Source organism: Myotis yumanensis, unplaced genomic scaffold (genome assembly GCF_028538775.1).
Source record: "Myotis yumanensis isolate MYYU_CA2020_CCGP unplaced genomic scaffold, mMyoYum1.0.hap1 SCAF_10, whole genome shotgun sequence".
NCBI classification, from domain to species: domain Eukaryota; kingdom Metazoa; phylum Chordata; class Mammalia; order Chiroptera; family Vespertilionidae; genus Myotis; species Myotis yumanensis.
Genome location: NW_027223761.1, coordinates 75,342,260 through 75,361,615, shown reverse-complemented (window position 1 = coordinate 75,361,615; position 19,356 = coordinate 75,342,260). Strand labels below are relative to the sequence as shown.

Here is a 19,356-nt window from a genome sequence, read left to right as displayed (position 1 = left end):
ACCAAGGTACATGCCCTTGACCGGAATCGAACCTGGGACCTTTCAGTCCGTAGGCGGACGCTCTATCCACTGAGCCTAACTGGTTAGGGCAACTTCTCCCTTTCTTATACATCAGGATACAAACCACAAATTTGTATTTTTAAGTTCCAGAAGCCGAAACTAGCAGCTGAAATATTAAAGCTGACTTCCTTTGCTGTGACACATGCAGGTGGTTCAGCATCAGTGGAACGATAAACAATTAAATCAGCACATTTATACAAGTGCAGAGGCTGTGGTGACTTGCCAATGTTAAATGAAACGGTACAGATCTGTCTCAGGACTATTTTAAACAAGTGATTAAGAAATGGAATCTAAGCCAACTGGGGAGAGAAATGTTTACTCTGTCAGAAAAAAAAGAGTAGAATGTCACCTTGAATGCTCTTACGAAGTTATTTCAGCAACCAAAGGCATTTTAAAAAAAAATCCTCACCCCAGTATATGTTTATTGATTTTAGAGAGATAGGAAGGGAGAGGGGGAGAAAAAAAGAGGGAAGAAAGGAGAGAGAGAGAGAGAGAGAGAAAACCATCAGTTGCCTCCTGAATGCATCCTGACTGGGGATGGAACCCACAACCTAGATATGTGTCCTGACCAAAAATCAAACTGGCAACCTTTTTGGTGTATGGGATGACACTCCAATTAACTGAACCACTAGGCTGGGGCAAAGGCATTCTTCATAAATCTGTAATCCTTAGTATATTAGGTAGGTTTCTGTAAACGTTAGACATATACTAATGCTGGATTATTAATATCATCAATATCACAAAGAATAATTGAACATCTGAAATGTATCAGAGCCTGTGCCAAGTTCTGGAGACATGGGATGAACAATTTCCAAAGCCGTGGCTCTCCACTATGGCTTCCTGTAATGACCAACCTCAACGCCTAGGAGCCACCAAATAACATCAGCACTCCACCCCGTGCCACCTTCAGAGATTCTGAGTTAGTGCGTCTGAGATGGGACTAGGCATTTGTCATTTTTTTAAAGATCCTTGGGTGATTCAATGTTAAGCTAGAGTTGATGCCCTTAAGTCATAAGATTGCATGTTCCCTTTAAAGTACAATAACATTGCAGTAGGACATATAAGGGCTGTGGTTCCCCAAGTACTCTAAACTTTTTTTTTTGCGGGGGGGTGGAGGGGGGTAGGGGATAGGGCCCACAGGGAGAGGACAAAGGACAAGAAAGGCCTTACCAAGGAAGTGATGCAAACTTATTTCAGAATTCCAAGCATCTGTTGCTCGCTGATATTTCTTAAACAAGTACTAGGTGCCAGGTTCTCTTACTGGCACCGCTAAGGATTCGTGGAATTGGTGTTATCATATATACATTGCCAACGAGAAAACGGAGGCTCAGGAGGGTTCAGTGACTTGCTGAAAAATCACAAAACTTGCAAGTGGCAGGGTTAGGATGTAAATGCAGACACCCTGCCTCAAACTTAAAATAATTTCTGGGTGAAAATAGTGAGTTTAGGTGACTTTTAATATTTCCAAAAAAATAGGTGCCAGAGGGGCTGCCCCTTGAATAGCTATAGTAATTAAGATACTTAACGATAGAGTCATATTTTATCATTTCTTTGTCCAATACCATTTAAAATTGTTTTCTTAGGTTTTCAAAACATTATGAATATTTTACATTCCTTTAAGTTTACCTAATAAAGATTGAAAGACAGCGACACCTTACAGAAAAGCAGCTTTTCCTTTGAGTTGAATACAGTCTGAGGCCTGGGGAGATTCAGTGTGAGAGTTACAGTTACGTGCATATAGAACAGCTCCACCAGTTAGGGCCACCAGCGACTCTCCTGTGCCACCTAAAGTATTCATTGGTCAAAACTCAATGAGTAGATTTCAATTCTACTCATTCAATGTCTATTTTACAAAATTTTTGCGAGGACCTACCATGTACTTACGTGTGTCAGAGTATCACCTAAGTCGTAAGCAGCAGACGCAGGCAGGAGTTAACGAATTAGTTGTTTCAATCCAAATGGTCTACTAGGTTGTGCTTACCAACAGAAACTATCTTCTAAAGCATCCCAGGTTCAGTTCTTAGAAGTACCCCTGATACTACAAAGTATAGGAAACAAGCTTCTAGTATATTTTACCTAAATGCCTTCACATCTATGAAGCAAGAGAATCTTCTAAAACTTTTATAGAAAACTTTAATGATAACATATCTTATCAAATAAAGCAAGGTTATAACAGATTATAAATTATACTTTATTCAAAAAGAGGAAATCACAAGTTATTTCTCCATTAATTTGAGTTAAACATTCAAATAAACTTTTTCATCCTAAGATCATATCACTCAGATATAGGAGTAGGATATTTATTTTTGAAGAACTTAAGTATTATTGTTTTAACTCGTGTTTTCTCTGCCTGGATGTTCCTCTCTTTTCCCCTCATTATACTTTCCTGAATCTCCCCATTGAATAAACTATCCCAGACTTCTTTGCTTCTACTTGGGGATGTTTACATCCTACGAACCACCCAGGACACCAAATACATCGTAGGCCCTCATAAAAATTTTGTAAAATAGACATTGAATGAGTAGAATTGAAATCTACTCATTGAGTTTTGACCATTGCTTTACAAGGAGCCTCTCCACCAACCCTGAGTCCTGGGCTAAATTAATATTCATCAGAGAGGCACTGGCTCTGCCACTGGAGACAAGAGGTCATAATCCTCACTTCCTCGCCATTGCTAACTAGCCACAGGCTCTGACGAATTATTTACTTCTCCTGACTTGGGTTACCTTCCGTGTTTATAGTGGGGCTAATAATGCCTTACTTGCCTAGAATCACAAAGCTCATCTGAATAATTTTATAGGGTCTTTTCTAACTTCAAACTATGGCAAATCTTTGACTAAATCATACCTTTCTTAGTCCCATACAAGCAACACAGTTTGGAAAAAACACAGAACTTCATATCAAGGTGCTGTGAAAAAGATACGTGACAATGGACTGACAATAATCACCTGATTTAAGTGAGTTATAATGTTGCATTGCTAATCCTTAGTTATTAGTACAGTTAATACTCCTGTCTACTTATGAAGAACTTCTAATGCTCTGTTTCTTTTTTTTTTTTAATATATTTTATTGATTTTTTACAGAGAGGAAGGGAGAGAGAGATAGAGAGTTAGAAACATCGATGAGAGAGAAACATCGACCAGCTGCCTCCTGCACATCTCCCACTGGGGATGTGCCCGAAACCCAGGTACATGCCCTTGACCGGAATCGAACCTGGGACCGTTCAGTCCACAGGCCGACGCTCTATCCACTGAGCCAAACCGGTTTCGGCTAATACTCTGTTTCTTACCTTTTGACTTCCTGTCGCGGTATGACCGGCCTCGATGATGAGGGGTGTCCAAATATAGATTCTCAAGATCTTCTTGCCAGGACTCAGGACTGAAGTGCTTGAGCAGATCTTCCACCGTATCAAATTGTGCAATTGTTTTATCCAGAGCATCCGCAGTGAGAGTGGTGTCAGTTACTGATGGAGAGTGATAGGAGACCCCCTAAGAGTGACATACAGCTCAGTGTACTCAGAAAAAGTCCATTGCTGTGAAATACAATAGTCATACAACTACACGGAAGGAAGGTAAGCAAGTCTGGGATTATAAGACATCATGTGTGTAAATATCATGCTACAGTACTATTTTTAAACAAGCACAAATAATTGGTAAATGATAACCATTCACTTGTTTTTTGCAAATCCAAACCAGACAGATTATAAAACATGCACTTCATCTGAATTTTAATCATTAAACAAGAATGGGCTAGATGGAAATATTAAAATTAAGTCATCCAATTTCGTGGTTCAATGTCCCACATCCACAGCCATATCAACAACTAATGGTGAGCAATTACATTTTGAATTCCTTCCACGCAAGTTTTGCATATCTGTCTCATTCTCCCAGGCTTCGCCTCTGTCCCCCCTCTTTACAGGTCATCTAGCATTGCAGGTGTTGTGTGAGCAGAGTTTGCATCTACTCTGGAGACATCTTGACAAAATTTGGCACTTTAATCAGCTTATTTACTGTCAACAAGGATAATTAACCAGGAAACTGGCTCTCTTGACTTCAGAGTGGAAGATTCACGTGGGAAGCAAGTGTATTTTTTTAAGTGCTGCAGCTTGCTAGTGATCCTAGGTGCCATTAAAATATTGTCAGGAATACTTTTTTACATGGTAATGCACACCATTGAGAGTCTGGAAGGGATTATGTATTTTTCCCTGAAACATATCTCCCCATAAGTTTCCAAGCACTTACTTCACTAACCCTTCACTAATCTAGAGGTAAATGAGCCATGATTCAAACATCTCTGTAGAAATTCATGACCCATTAACAAGGAAATAGAGAGCGTGTGGTCTCAAATGGTTTCTAAATGTCTTTAAAGAAACTGCCAAACAAATAAGATCCCCCCAAGGGCAAATATCTTCTAACACTACAAAAAAATGGAAATTAATGAAAACTTGTGTTCCTGAAACTTAACTGCAGTATCCTATTGAGAATTAATATGCACCAAAGAGTCAGAGACAGTAAAGCCCACATTTATAGTCTCACTCTCAGGTAATGTTTTCTCTTTTCAACCAATCAAGGGCCAAAGGTCTGTAAGCGATTCAATGATCACTTGCTATGACAGGAATAGTTGCTCTTTTAGCGAAACTAAGTGTATAAAAGCATTAACCTACCACTGGTGCATATGAGCAGTTTTCAAATATGCTCTGTAGGGGAAAGTGAGTGTGTGTTCTGGGCTGGGAAACATGAGATAGATGGGTGAAGGTGTCAGGCTAGCTCCTTACACTAGGGGTGTGTGTGTGTGTGTGTGTGTGTGTGTGTGTGTCTATGCTGAACCCTGACTGAAGTACGTCATTTTTGTCTTTCACATTCCTCTTGGCATCATTACTAGAGGTGGATAATACTTTGATTCAGTCCCAAAATTCCAAATTCCCATTCAAATTGTATTGTCTGGAGAATCTACTGTCTACCTGGCTCATAGTCACCGGATGATTTACAATTAGTCTTGTATCACAATAATGTGGGTCTAAATCCAGAAAACCAAAATAAGCTTGCCAGCGTTAGGTGCATGGGCAGCATATAAAAGCTTTGAAATTAAAATGCTTCCTGGGCTTTTAAAATAAAAGCAGGGCTTTCCATCAAGTCATTTCCACCCAAACAAAAGCTTCTTACAATGGCTCTGGGGAACTCCTGCAAGGTGCTCCTGGGCTTGCTCTTGACTGTGCCTGGGAAGTGGAGTGTACCCAGATAACTCATCAAGAAAAAGCTGTGTGTGTGTGTGTGTGTGTGCGCACGTGTGTGTGTGTTGGGGGGGGGGGCTCAGTCCCAGGAGGAGAAGGGAATGAATCATTTCTTTTAACGTTAGTCTGAAGAGCAAACCCAATCCACAGATAAAATGTGACACCACCCTTATGTGTGATCTTTAGTGCCTTTTTCAAGTGTTGTCTCAGGACAATGGACAGAAACACGGATGATGGTAAAGAAAATGTTTATGACTGACTACATGACCTAAGAAACCCATGAGAACATTTTTGTTAGGTAATTATTTAAAACCTATTTTTGAGAGAAATAACTATTTGGATGTGCCTCCTTCAACTGCACATTTTGATCTCATTCAGCTTTTGTTATATGTTTACAAAAAACAAATTCTAAACCTAACTGAATTACCTTAAAATGATAATTTGTAAAAAAAAAAAATGCTCTGAGAATTGTTAATCACTTTTGTTAACCACTTTCACCAAAAACAAAGTATGGTTTGTACAGAAGTTACTGGAAGGTTCAGAGGCCCTGCTTATAATCCAGAGGTTCTTGAAAACCAGAATGCTGGTGGAAGAAGCCACATCTATTTGGTCTTCCTAGAGGACTAATCAGAACCTGGATTTGGACCCAACCTGAAGACTTCGCGGTCGATGTGGACTCAGGGCTGAGGTTCCACAGATATTCCGAATGGACGGCGTGATCTCTCTCGTTAAGAGGACTGGGATTATTCCGAGTTAGTATTGGGTCCTTTAATGAGAAGCTGGAGGATGTCTTGACAGAACAGCATGTTAGGTCTTGGTTGCAAAGCCGCCTCTGGAATCTACTTTGAACTGTCAGTCTCAGGCTGCTAGCTGTCCAAGCCTCCTGCCTAGCCCCCCAGCTCTGCAGTCTTACCTGCCTTATTTTCATCTTCACCTGCCTGACAATGATTGCTTACTTAGCTGGGTTCAGAGCATGCATTTTGGGCTGTCAAAGCCAAACAAATAAAACACTCTAATATCACTCTCAGAGACCTCACTGATCTCCGGCTCCGTTGTTCTAGTCCAGCAGCCATGACAGGCGAATCAAATCCTCCCAGAATCCAGAGCTGAGGAAATCCTGCCATCTGAGGCAATTTTAGAAATTTTCCCAAAGAGCAAAAGATAGCATATCACTTTGGGGAGGGGGGGAGCAACTCCAGTGACTCAGCCACACCGACCCACTTTAGAACCGTGAGCAAGCTTTCTCCAATCTCCTGACCTTTCAGTGAGCAGTTGCATTTGTTATCTTGTATTTTATTGCTACATAAGTGCTACCCATAGACTTGGTGAAAACAAGGTCTGTTCTTTCTGTGCAAAGTAGATAAGAAGACAGAATACTGAGAAATGACTAAATTTGGAGAAAAAAATTAGGGCATGAACCATTTTACGGTTCTAGTATGAGTGATGTTTTATTTCCAAGTCAAATAGAACACATGCCTGGTTTGCACTTAAGTTATCTCACTGTAAACATTGGAATTTTTTCACGTCTGAAAAGATCTTTGACAATGCAAAGGTTAAGAGCTTCCCCAGAATAGTCAAAAAACGATTTCAAAATTCCCCACTGGAGCGTGGGCCGTGGACCAGTTTGATATGTTTGATGTATCTGCACAGTCCTTTGGTTGGAATGTTCTGCTTTGAAACTGATAACTACTTAAGCCATTGTCCATCCCGTGCTCCCATAATAAGCACTGGCATTTCCTGAAAACTGTCTGAGAGAGGGGGGAAGGGCATCTGGCAGCGCCACTGTAACCTACATGAAAGAGAAGAGCACACCATGCTTGAGATCTGGCTTATGGTCAAGTCATAGGCCCTTAAGACCACTGACGTCGCTCCGGGTTGACCTTAGCTACGCCATCAGTTTTTTTCACTGGCAACAGGAGAATAAATTACTTACTGAGACAGAGCTTGTGACCGACTCCCAGTTGGTCTCCGAGGCTTCTGCGGGTTGGAAATCTTCCTAGAAGGCAAAGAAACATCCATGTGAGTCAATCATTCTTCTGTTCAATTCATTACATGCACGGTTTCCACATCTCAGCCATCTGAATCTTCTCCCAACTCAGTGACAACAGGAACAGGGGCAGCATTCCCATTGAACAGGTCACCATTTGTCTTGAGCTCCTCTCCTCAAGGCATGAACAACTGCAGTCACATTCACTTATAGGCAATGGTGAGATGGGAAATGTGCTGACAGGAGTTCAGATTTTAACTCAGTCATCTACTGCCTGTGACCCCAGGTAATCTACTTAACCTCTCCAATCCTTCTCTTCCTCATCGGTAAAAGGCTGGTATGGGGTCCTTAAATTACAGGGTTGTTTTGAGAATTGACTCCATTGATTATTATGTAGTTACAACTGACACTTAATAAAGCACTCAAAGAGCAATACTACTTATTATCAGTATTAATATTTATTTGGTTCTATCATATTCAATCCTACTGATGAACTCCTCTATAATATCAGTGATCTTTTCAAAGATCGGTTAACTGTTTTTATCAATTCCTGACTCTATCAAGAAATTCCAGGAAGAATAGAGAGGGAAGAAAACAACTGTGGGAGTGACAAAGTAGTAATCGCTCAAGGAAAGAAGGTAAAGGGCAGATTTGAGAAAATTATCTCAAGAAGCCATAAAGGATATGTGATAGCAATGGACCTACGAGAAAGAAACTTATCTTCTAAGGCAAACTTCTCTCCATTTTGTGACTTTCATTTTAATTACTCTAGCACCAGCAAGTTGAAAAAAAAAAAACAAATGGGAAGGAAAGCTGATTCTACAATTTTTACACGTCACACATGATTTCTTGATCCTGCCAACACAAGTCACCTTGGTTCATTTTCTCCAGCCTGACCAGGGAGTAGGAGGTATTTTAAGATACTCCTGAGAACAATTCAGCCACTCAAATATGTCAATTTATTTGCCCAAATATACTTACTGAATGAGAGCTAAGTATCAGGAGTACTAAACTTCATTAACATTTTGTGGAGCTGAAGTACATTTGTTAATTACTCATGAGGAGACTGGCTTATATATAAATTTCTGTGAGGAAGAAAATTTTAGATGTTTACCAAGAGGGCACTGAGTCAAATATGGGGTTGAAGGAATGCACATCTATTAAAAACTAGCTAGAAGTCGTTATTCTAATCTCAATTGCATGAAAGATGAGAAAGAGAAAATATAGTCTCTGCATTCTTCAAGACAGATTGCACATGAAAAGGACACCAATTCCCACAGTAGAAGAATGTGTGCAAACAAATGAAGTTCAGAATTTATTAGTCTTCTTAAGCAGGTGAGCAGGTGAACCTGGGTAAGAGAGCTAATGACTTCTCCATGTCTTGAAGAGCCTGTTGGTAGGAGGACATATGCTGGATAAGACAGACATGAGCAATCCTCAGATAATAGAATTTTCATTTTCATTCATTGATTCAATATTTGTTAGTCACCTACTATGTGATGCATTCTAAGCTAGGGTAGAATCACAAAGAAGAAAGAAACTATCCCTATCTTCAAGGAGTTAAAAATGCAAACTCATAAATAAACAGGTGGAAAAAAAATAAACAGGTGAAATAAGGGTCCTCTGAAACCAGACTAATCAGAATAAAAATGGAAGATAATAGAAAATTCCACCTGGGAAGGAAAGTAGGCTTAGAAGGTGACTTTTGAGCTGAGTTTTATAGGCTCAGATAAGTAGATAAGTAGATGGCTACTTGCAAGAAAGCTATGGTACAAAACTCAGTAAAAAAGAGAGCGATATATAGACTATATGAAGAAAATATACATAAAAAGAAGCAAGTTACTGAAGAAAGTTAATGAGTCATGTTGGACACAGTGTATTTGAGGTGCCTATGCAATATCCAGGTAGAGATGTTTAGGAGGCCATTTGCTATATGAGAATGGACCTCATGATAGGCTTACACTTGAGATGTAGATTTAGTAATTACAATCACAACTAGAGGCCCAGTGCACAAAATTAATGCGGGGGGCGGGGGGGGAGTCCTCAGCCTAGCCTGCAACGACGCCAGCAACCCATGCCCTGATCTCTGGCCAGAGACCCCTCCCTCCACACGACCACGGCATGGGATGCTGGGACCCCAGCCTCTCCTTTCAGCATGGCCAGGGCGCAGGACACTGGGTTTGTGTCGCCGCTATGGGTGCCGCCATCTTTGTTGCAGAGTGATGGTTAATTTGCATATTACTCTATCATTAGATAGGATAATGGCAATCAAAGCATGTGTAAAAATCAGAGAGGGACAGTCTTAAAAATCTTGCAACTGGAAGGAATTTTAGAATTCTCTAGTACAGTATCTTCACTTTAATGGTTAATTCTCAGAGAGCTAAATGGTGTGCTTTGTATCACGTAGCCATCTCTTGTAGAGCGAGGACCATCAGAGCTCATTTCTCAGTACACAACTGTGTGGTCACGTTTCACATCATCACAGCTGGCTTGGATGAAACAGTGTCTAAAGGAGGAGTTAACAGAAAAGCAGGAAAGACACAAAGCAGAGTACTGGTGGGAGGTTCTATGATGATATCCTTCAAAGTATTCTTAGTTATTTAGATTTTATGTGTTTATTTACTAAATTCTGTGATTTCATTTTCTTGCATAAACACATGAAAAAAATACTCTGTCAAACATCTACACTAATAAAAGAGAAACATGCAAATTGGTGTCACTCTGCTACGCCCACCAGCCAATCAGATGAGTATGCAAATTAACCCAGCAAAGATGGCGGTTAATTTGCATATGCAGGCATGGAGCGAAGACTGAAGACGACATAGAAGGAAGCCAAGTGCTGCAGAAGGGAGCAAAGCTGTGGAGAAGCAAGTGGGGCAGCGGAGGCGGGAGGGCAGCAAGCGGGGCGGCAGAGGCGGGAACGAAGCCCTCCTCAGCAGGTTTCGCTCCCTTCTCTGCTTCGCTCAGGCCGCAGGAAGCCCTATTCTTGCAGGAATCTTCCTGCAAGGAGCCTCTAGTTTTAAATATAAAGGGCCTTTCCTGCACATGTGCCTTGATAAATGTTACACAAAGAATTTTCTGCTTCTTCACTGTCTCGACTATAGGATTCCAGTCAGAAACTTTAAAAGGATAGAGAATTTCATTAAGATATCTTCTCTTGGCAACAGGAATAGTAAACATTTGAAAGAAACCAAGCTTTTTATGTTATTTAAAAATGTCATTATTTATAGTGACATTTAAAATGAACTTAGAAAACCGAACACTATCTCTTTTAAGAATAAATCATCAAACCTCCAAATCTGAGCCCTATTGTCATAGGAAGGAACATAGCAACTTCTGAATTGATTCTTAATATCATTTCTCATCTCTTCCACACAACCTTCCAAGTCCAACATACCAGCAATTCTCCCAATTGCCTGCTAACTTTCTCCATGTTTTTACTCTTTCCCTAGAATCCACATTCTATGTGATAGCTAGAATTATCTTTCCCACCCCTGCTTTACTGAGAAATAATTGACATATAACATTGTCAATTAGTTTAAGGTATATACCATGATAATTTGATATATGTATGTACTGCTAATGATTAATTACCAAAATAAGTTAATACATGCATCACTTCACATAACTACAATTGTGTGTGGGTGTGTATGTGTGTGTGTGTGTGTGGTGAGAACATTTAAGATCTACTCTCTTAGCAACTTTCAAATAAATAATACAATATTGTTAACTATAGTCACCACACTGCACCTTAGATTCCCAGAATATATCCATCTTATAACTCAACGTTTATACCTTTAACCAACCAACATCTCCCAATTTCCTCTATTCCCTAGCTCCTAGCAACCATGAGCTTGGCTTTTTTTTTACAATCCACATTTCCACATGTAAGTGTCTGACTTATTTCACTTAGCATAATGCCCTCAAGGTCCATTCATGTCCATGCCACTTCACATGGCAGGAGTTCCTTCTTTCACGTGGCTGAGTGATATTCCATTGTGCATATTATACATAATATATGTCACATTTTCTTCATTCATATAAACATGGGGGTGCATATACCTCTTAGAAATAATGATTTTACTTCTTTTGGATATATAACCAGGAGTGGGATTGATGATCATTTGGTAGTTCTATTTTTACTTTTCGGAGGAACCTATATGCTCCTGTTTCTCTGGTTTCTCATGGACATTCAGGGATGACATTCAGCTCCTACCCCTCACTGTAGGCAAGCATAGTCGGAGTCCATTCTGATAGGTTAGTGCATAAGTCACACTGTTTGTTACGTATTTGTAATATCATCCTGGGTAGACAGTGTGGTTTTACAAGCAATACACAAATGGAACACAAACTCTTTTTTGTGTGAGTGCTCTTAGTAGAAGAGTGCCCTTAGCATTACTTAGCAGAATGAACAGTGAATAATAATTTAAAATGTATCAAAAACAATTAACTTAAAAATACATTTCTGTTTTTTGTTACAGTAAATTCAGATAATTTCTTTAAAAGCCATGCCCCATTCTTCTGTGGAAAGATAGCTATTTCTAAGAGATAACTAGTTCCAAGAAGTCGGTACAAATTCTGCACTTGATGTCCTTATCTCTCTCTCTCTCTTTTTTCTTTATGCCGTTGGCTTTTAAAAAATCATATATAAGTTATAGTGATATGTCCAATAATTTAATGTGGAACGGCTTGTGAATCAATCATAGTGTTTGGGGTTGTAAAAAGAGGCTCTTGAAAGCCAGTGAAACATATGCACTTAGTAACTCAAGGCAGGGAGTGCTGACATTATGGTGGACATAGTTCCATTTGTGACTACCTATTCTTTTCTTTTCTTTATTGATTAAGGTGTTACATATGTGTCCTTATCCTCCCCCTTTCCCCTCCCCCCGACTTGCTCACGGACTGTAATTGTAGTACCTTCCATCCTAAAAGAAAGAAACTAATGCACTGCTGACTTTGTTCCCACAGTCCATGCAGGGAATCTCTGCACTTCGGTGCTGAGCCTCTCTAGGGTCTAATGCTCTCCCTTGAGAGATGGGTGAACTGAAGCTCAAAGAGCCACATGGAATGCCCAGCATCCCCAAACTAATTATTACTGGAGTCAGGACTAGGACCCCATAAACTATTAGTCAAATGCTCTTTCCAACCCACCAATTAGTGATATATATCATTCTATAATGTACTCAAAGTGTGGAAGATATATTTCTAAGCATAAATGCAAAAGTCAAAAACATAAAAATTGATACACCTCATATGTGCAAAATGTTGTACAAATCTCAAAATATCAAAAACAAAATTGAGCATAATGACACCAGCAAACACACTTGTAACATATTTAATAGTTAGCATTTTTAAAATAAAATGAACTCATAAATCGAAAGTTCATATAGAGTATGTTCCACATCATACAATTTTGCTAGAAAAATGTTCAGATATCTGATTGAAACAGGACTAAAAACATTCACACAGTCCAATTAGCTTGGCTCAGTGGTTGAGTGTCCACCTATGAACCAGGAGGTCACGCTTTAATTCCAGTCAGGGCACAGGTTGCAAACTCAATCACCAGTATGGGGCATGCAGGAGGCAGCCCAGATCAATGATTCTCTTTCATCATTGATGTTTCTATCTATCTCTCCCTCTCCTTTCTTCAATAAAAATATATTTTAAAAAACATTCACACAAATATTGACATTGTTGGCAATGAATTATTATTTTTCTTTTCTTTTTTTTTTCTATTGTGAAAATTAATAAAGGCAACCTCAACCAAGAAGGGCCCATGGAGGGAGCTATCATGCCCTGCCCCTCATTCCTGGTTGCCCAGAATAGGAAGAGAAGTTCTGTGCAACTTCAACAGGAAGATGTTTTCTATTCTACAATACTACCCCAGGAGAAGGAATGAAGATTTTTCTTCCCATGGCAACAGCCCAGCCAATAACAGACTGGCACAGTCTGTCTAATGAAAAGCCATTATAATTCAAACTCCCAGTTACCCCCTCTGGACTCTTTCTTCATAACAGCTCTTCCCAAATTCCTCTTTTTGCTATAAAAGAAGGTTCCTCTCATTTGTTCTTTGGACTTGCATATGGCCTTTGCCATAGCTTGCATATTCCAAATTATAATTGTCTGCTATTTCTGACTAAACCCATTTTTGCTGAGAAAATAACTACATTTTATTTTTAAGGTCAACACTATATATACATGTCCTACAGTTTCCTTAACAAACATTTAGTTTTAATAAGAAATGGTAAACTTCGAAAACAAGAGTGGAAAAGAAAAAATGGATTGAAGTGTGTGTGAACATTTACTCCTAAAACCTTTTGTGTTATATCATTATATTGAACTAGAGGCCCGGTGCACAAAAATTTGTGTACTGGGGCGGGGGGTGGGGGGGGTCCCTCAGCCTGGCCTGTGCCCTCTCACAGTCTGGGACCCCTCGGGGGATGACCACGTGCTGGCTTAGGCCTGCTCCCAGGGGGATTGGGCCTAAGCTGGCAATCAGACATCCCTCTGGCAGCCCGGCAGCCCTCGGGGGATGTCCACTTGCCAGCGGGGAGCAGACCTAAGCTGCAGTCAGACATCCTTAGCTCTGCTGAGGAGGCAAGAGAGGCTCCCACCACCACTGCTGTACTGGCAGCCATCAGCCTGGTTTGTGGCTGAGCAGAGCTCCCCCATGTGGGAGCACACTGACCACCAGAGGGCAGCTCCTGCATTGAGCATCTGCCCCCTGGTGGTCAGTGTGTGTCATGGTGACCAGTTATTCCCAGTATTTCTGCTGTTAGGGTCAGTTTTGCATATTACCCTTTTACTATCTAGGATAGAGGCCTGGTGCACGGGTGGGGGCCGGCTGGTTTGCCCTGAAGGGTGTCCCGGATCAAGGTGGGGGTCCCGCTGGGGTGCCTGGCCAGCCTGGGTGAGGGGCTGATGGCTGTTTGCAGCTGGTCACACCCCCTTCAGGGTGGGGGTCCCCACTGGGGTGCCTGGCCAGTCTGGGTGAGGGGCTGAGAGCCTTTTTCAGGCTGGCGGGTGACTGAAGCTCCCAGCCTCTCCTTTTTTTATTTATTTATTTTTTATTCTGGGATTTATTTACCTTCAATAATTGAAACTCTTGTTGCCTTCACTGGCACTCCCAGCTCTGAGGCCACGGCTGGCTGAAAGCAGGTATCTGGGTTTGTTTAGCTTCTATAATTGAAACTTTGTTGCTTTTGGAGCTGTTGCTTTCGGGCTCAGAGCCAGGCCACGGCAGGCGGGGAACCTTGGCTTCCTCCATCACTAGAGCAAGCAAGCCTCCTGCTCGCTTCAGCTGCATGGCTGCCAGCCGCCATCTTTGTTTGCAGTTAATTTGCATACATCGCTGATTAGCCAATGAGAAGCGTAGCAGAGGTACGGTTAATTACCCTTTTTGTTTTTTATTAGATAGGATGGTGTTACCCATGTATTCTCTGGTGGAAAATAAAAGCCTTCTTGTGGAAATGCTTTTCACCAATTACTGAATAGAAAATTATCTAAAGATATGATATAAAGGATTCTAGAATGATCACATTTGGCTCCACCTGAAACATGGATAATGCAACACAGTTTACTCACAGGCTGAAAGCAAATGTAGTGAGGGATAAAATAACACTACGGGAAGAATATAGCCAGATAACCCTTTTTGCCATTAGTCCCCTTGAACCCATCCCAGAGTGAAGTGGTATATTATAAGCTAATAAATGAATAATCCACTGATTCCTCCACTAGGGGTAGCTTACAGACATTTAATCATTGGGTTCCTGCAATGGATGCGCAAACAAAAGCCTTTCCTGTCATTTGAGAGTGGAGCTGGGGACACTTGTCTTTTGAGTCTTTAGAGACAGTTGTTACAAACATTAGGGATGATTAATTGTACCACCTGTTCCCAGATCTCACAGTGAATAGCTGTTCAGTTTTATCCTAGGTGATTATGCTGTATATGAGTAGATGAGCCATAAACTGTTCATTGCTCACAGGGCTGTGTTCCATATCTCTTAAAACTTATGTAGTTACTTGAGTTTTTAAAAAGCTTTCAACCAAAACAATCTAACTTACTAAGGATGACTTATTTGGGGAAAGCTTTAAAAGACAGTTGTCAGAGTATTTTCCCTAATTTTGAAAAAAAAAATTCTGTTTGCTGTTTTATGTTTATTTCTCAGAAAATAAAATAAATTCTCTTCTACTTGTACCTGTGCTTCTTGACTGAGTTAATGCTTTTTGAAATGCATTAAAAACATAGAGGGATTTCTCAAAGTTCATAAAACAATAACAAGCAAATACACTATCAATATTTATTCTTTTCAGTGAATTCTTCAGGTGTGCATGACACTCTGGTGTTCATGACTCACTGAGGGGAACTCAAATAATGCTAAACTACAGGCCTGTGCCCTGAGACCACTCTATGGGGGAAATCCTTTAGAGCCTCATCATTAGTAACAAAGAAACAAAATTTCTGGAGGATGAGGCCAAGAAATCAGGATTTTAACAAGATTCCCAGGTGATTCTAATGTGCAGCCAAGGTTGAGAACCACTGGTTTAGAGCGAAAACATTTGATACTTCAGTGCATGAATTTCTGGAATGCTGTCCAAGAAATGTACATAAAATAATAATACTCTTATGTCCTAATGTTTATAGCAGTGGTTCTCAACCTTCTGGCCCTTTAAATACAGTTCCTCATGTTGTGACCCAACCATAAAATCATTTTCGTTGCTACTTCATAACTGTAATGTTGCTACTGTTATGAATCGTAATGTAAATATCTGGTATGCAGGATGGTCTTAGGCGACCCCTGTGAAAGGGTAGTTGGACTGTCAAAGGGGTCACGACCCACAGGTTGAGAACCGCTGGTTTATAGGACCAGAATAAAGCAGAAATTGAAAACCTTTAGGATCAATCAAACTCTGTGATCCAACCAAACCTTTACAAGTATATTTCATTACATGCTCATCATCAAATCAGCTCTTTTTCATGTAATATGGAAAAGACCTGGCCTGGAGCCCAGCTTTTATTGGCAACAACATTTAGTACAAAGATATCAAGAGTTCAAGAATCAATAATTAACAAGAATCAAAGAGCATCTTTCCAAGTTAGAGAATTTGTCTGTGAAATTTAATAACAGATATTCTTAGAGCTGTAAGAAGCCCTGTACACGAGTCATCTATTCATGGAAATATAATTTTAATAAAATATAAACCACATCTTTATAACAAATATCCTCATAGATAAGACATGCCTTCAGATTTCCACTGGTTGAAGAGTTAATTTTACAATGTTTTCATTTATCATTGTGGACAATAAAGTACAATTTTTTAATTGAGAACTTCTAGGATTCATCACCTAATAATCCATGTAATTTTGATGCTAATGTCAAAATATTTTTCAAAAGTTCATTTTATTTCTTATATTATGAGACAAGGAACTTTTAATATGTGTGAGTTTCAGATTTCCTCAGATAGAAAGAACTTAGTCTGGGAGGCTGTTCTCAATAGGATAAGCAAATATTAGAACAAACATCAGTCTAATGGGAAAAGAAGAAAGTCCCTCCAGGGAACAGAGAAGAGTTTATCAACTGGGAGGATGTCATGTAAGCCATGTCTGAGAGCTAGAGAAGAATAAAGGAGTGTGTGCAGATAGAGAGGGGGTTTATTCAATTTGGAAAAGGATGATCAACCTGCAATTATTGCTTGTGTACTAAGACTTGAGGAAAACAATGAGAGGAGAGATGGATGGTCAAGAAGGTTGATTAAAACCTGTGTTTACCAAACAAGGAGATGCACAGAAAACTGCACATTGCAAAATATAACTTTCCTAATAGCTTCCATTGTGTTTGATGCAGACCAAATGATAAATGAGTATTTAATTTACATCTCCAAAAATACTGCCAGAGGTCTCTCTATGATGTGTTGTTGAGAAGATAAGTATAGATTTAAAACCTGTGAACAGCTTGTGTAAACACAATGAGGTTTAGTATTAAGAAAAAGCCATGATTATTTTGTAGTGACAGCTGCCTTTTATGGAGCATAGATAATGTGCCAGGCTCTGTTTGAAACCCTTTTGGTACATTACCTCATTCATCATTTCTGCAGCTTTAAGATATGGCAGACCAGAGAGTTGGGATGCTTAAGCAACTTGCCATGGAAGTGAGCCTGGTTAGTAAGAGGCTCCACACATATCTGAGCCTGAGGCTGACTCTCAATGCTCTTTCATTTCTGCTGCACTCCTCCTCCTCTTATTTATAAAGATTCCTTTTATAAGATAAACAAACATCCTTGATTTGTGCTAAGTATAGTTTTCATACATTCCTTAAATGCATTTCAAAAGAACATTTGGTTTGGTTCACCAGTTGCCTGAAAATTATTGCAGATTGTACTTTTGATATTGCTAAACTAATCTTAAAAACTGTTTACACTCCCAAGCAAAAATGGATAGCTGAGGAAATTATTTTGTTACCTTAGGAAAATTGCAAGTTTAAAATAAAGAGAAGAAATATTGAATTGAATTATTCGTATTTTCATCCCTTGAATTTAGCACAATGCTTGGTACATAGTGAGCTCTCTGTGTTTTGTTTTGTTGTTGTTGAAGGAGAAATACTGTTTTGTACTCTAACTTCAACAAACCATTTCATTTTCATTGGATAACTCTGTACAGAAATTCACACTCTTAAGTACTTCTAAGTTTCTCTGTACTTGAATGGCATCATATAATTGGATTATCTTCATCTTAGCCAAAAGCTAGCATATTATTAAAACAAATACTAGAGAAAAATGGAAATTATAAACACTATGAAGATTAAGACCAGCTCACCCAAATCCCTTAGCTAAAATAATTTCCTCTGTGAATACAAATGATTCCATCGCTAATTTCCTACATCTGCTATTAAGGAGAAAATACCATTTGAAGTCCAATAGATAGAGCAATAGTCACACTACCAGGGAAAAAGGCACTCATGAAATGTTATTCAGCAAGTTATAGGTTATGAAGTAAAGGAGAACATCTTATAAAAAGAATCGAGGGAAGTCTGTTATAAATCATTCAAAAGCTGTTCATTCATTTTAAATATGAATATTGCCTAGGGACATGACTTTGTGTTGTTGGTAACACCATCCCCCTGTACACATTCATCCTTATCCTTACACTCAACCAGTATGCATTCATCAGAGCTGCCACCCATCATAACTATCATTTGGCTCTATATGCTACCCCAGATGTAAAATATTTAATAACTGTGTTAACATTGTAGAATTATGTAAATGAAGTCACAATTAATTCAAAGGACAGCCTTATTCTTCACCTGACTGTAAGGGGATTTCCAGACTCATTTATGTGGTTAAACCAGAGGGTGGGTTAATGTAAAGTTTGAAACAGAAGTGCAGTACTCACACCCCTGCAAATCCTTCCTGACAGAAGGTGAGATTAGCACATTCTTGACTTTGCAGTTCCTCTTTCCACTTCCCACTCAAATAGCAACTAATCAAAGTAGTTTTGGGGTTTCAAATCTCAAAAGCAGGCTTGCTGTCTGGGTCCATTAGCTGAGCTTGTTGGAGCTAATTGCCAAGCACGCAGGTCCTGGGTTTCATTCTGATATGAGTTGGTAAAACTTTGCACAGAGGAAAACTCAATACTGTGGCCAGACTGTGGCTAAAGCCAGGGAAGGAGACCTCTTGGGAACAGATGTGCAACTCAGTCCATGTAACCTCATCTTCATTCCTGACTAAACAACAGTCTTCCCCTAAAAACGATAAATGGTGTGTAAATGAGAGATCCTGCAATTTGAATCTTATTGTTCCTGTCTATGAGCTTCCATAATTCCTTTTCACTTTTGATTATCATCTAATAGCAGCAGCATTTTTTACTTTCGCCTGTTATTATATTAGCGATATTCATCAGCAGTTTCAGTGAATGGAAGCATTAGGCTTTGCACAGCAAATTTTAAATACTAGATTGGCTCCCTTTAGTTTCCTGCTATACATTTCTTGTAGTATCACATGCTGTGTACTTAGTAAATGCTAATTCAGGCCCTATTCATCTAAGCCAAATATATTTACAAAGTAATGTATGCTGCCAATAGAT

General features: G+C 39.6%; 1 protein-coding gene across 2 annotated transcripts in view; it reads right to left on the bottom strand.

Moving 5' to 3' along the window:
- The window catches only part of PDGFD (platelet derived growth factor D), a 228,063-nt gene that overhangs the window by 23,142 nt on the left and 185,565 nt on the right, over positions 1 to 19,356 (bottom strand). For both annotated transcript variants that reach the window (XM_070426017.1, XM_070426018.1), the window contains exons 4-5: positions 7,224 to 7,286; positions 3,350 to 3,548 (exon numbers count right to left, since the gene is read on the bottom strand). In XM_070426017.1, coding sequence (XP_070282118.1) covers positions 3,350 to 3,548; positions 7,224 to 7,286 — 262 coding nt within the window. The remainder of the gene's footprint in view (positions 1 to 3,349; positions 3,549 to 7,223; positions 7,287 to 19,356) is intronic.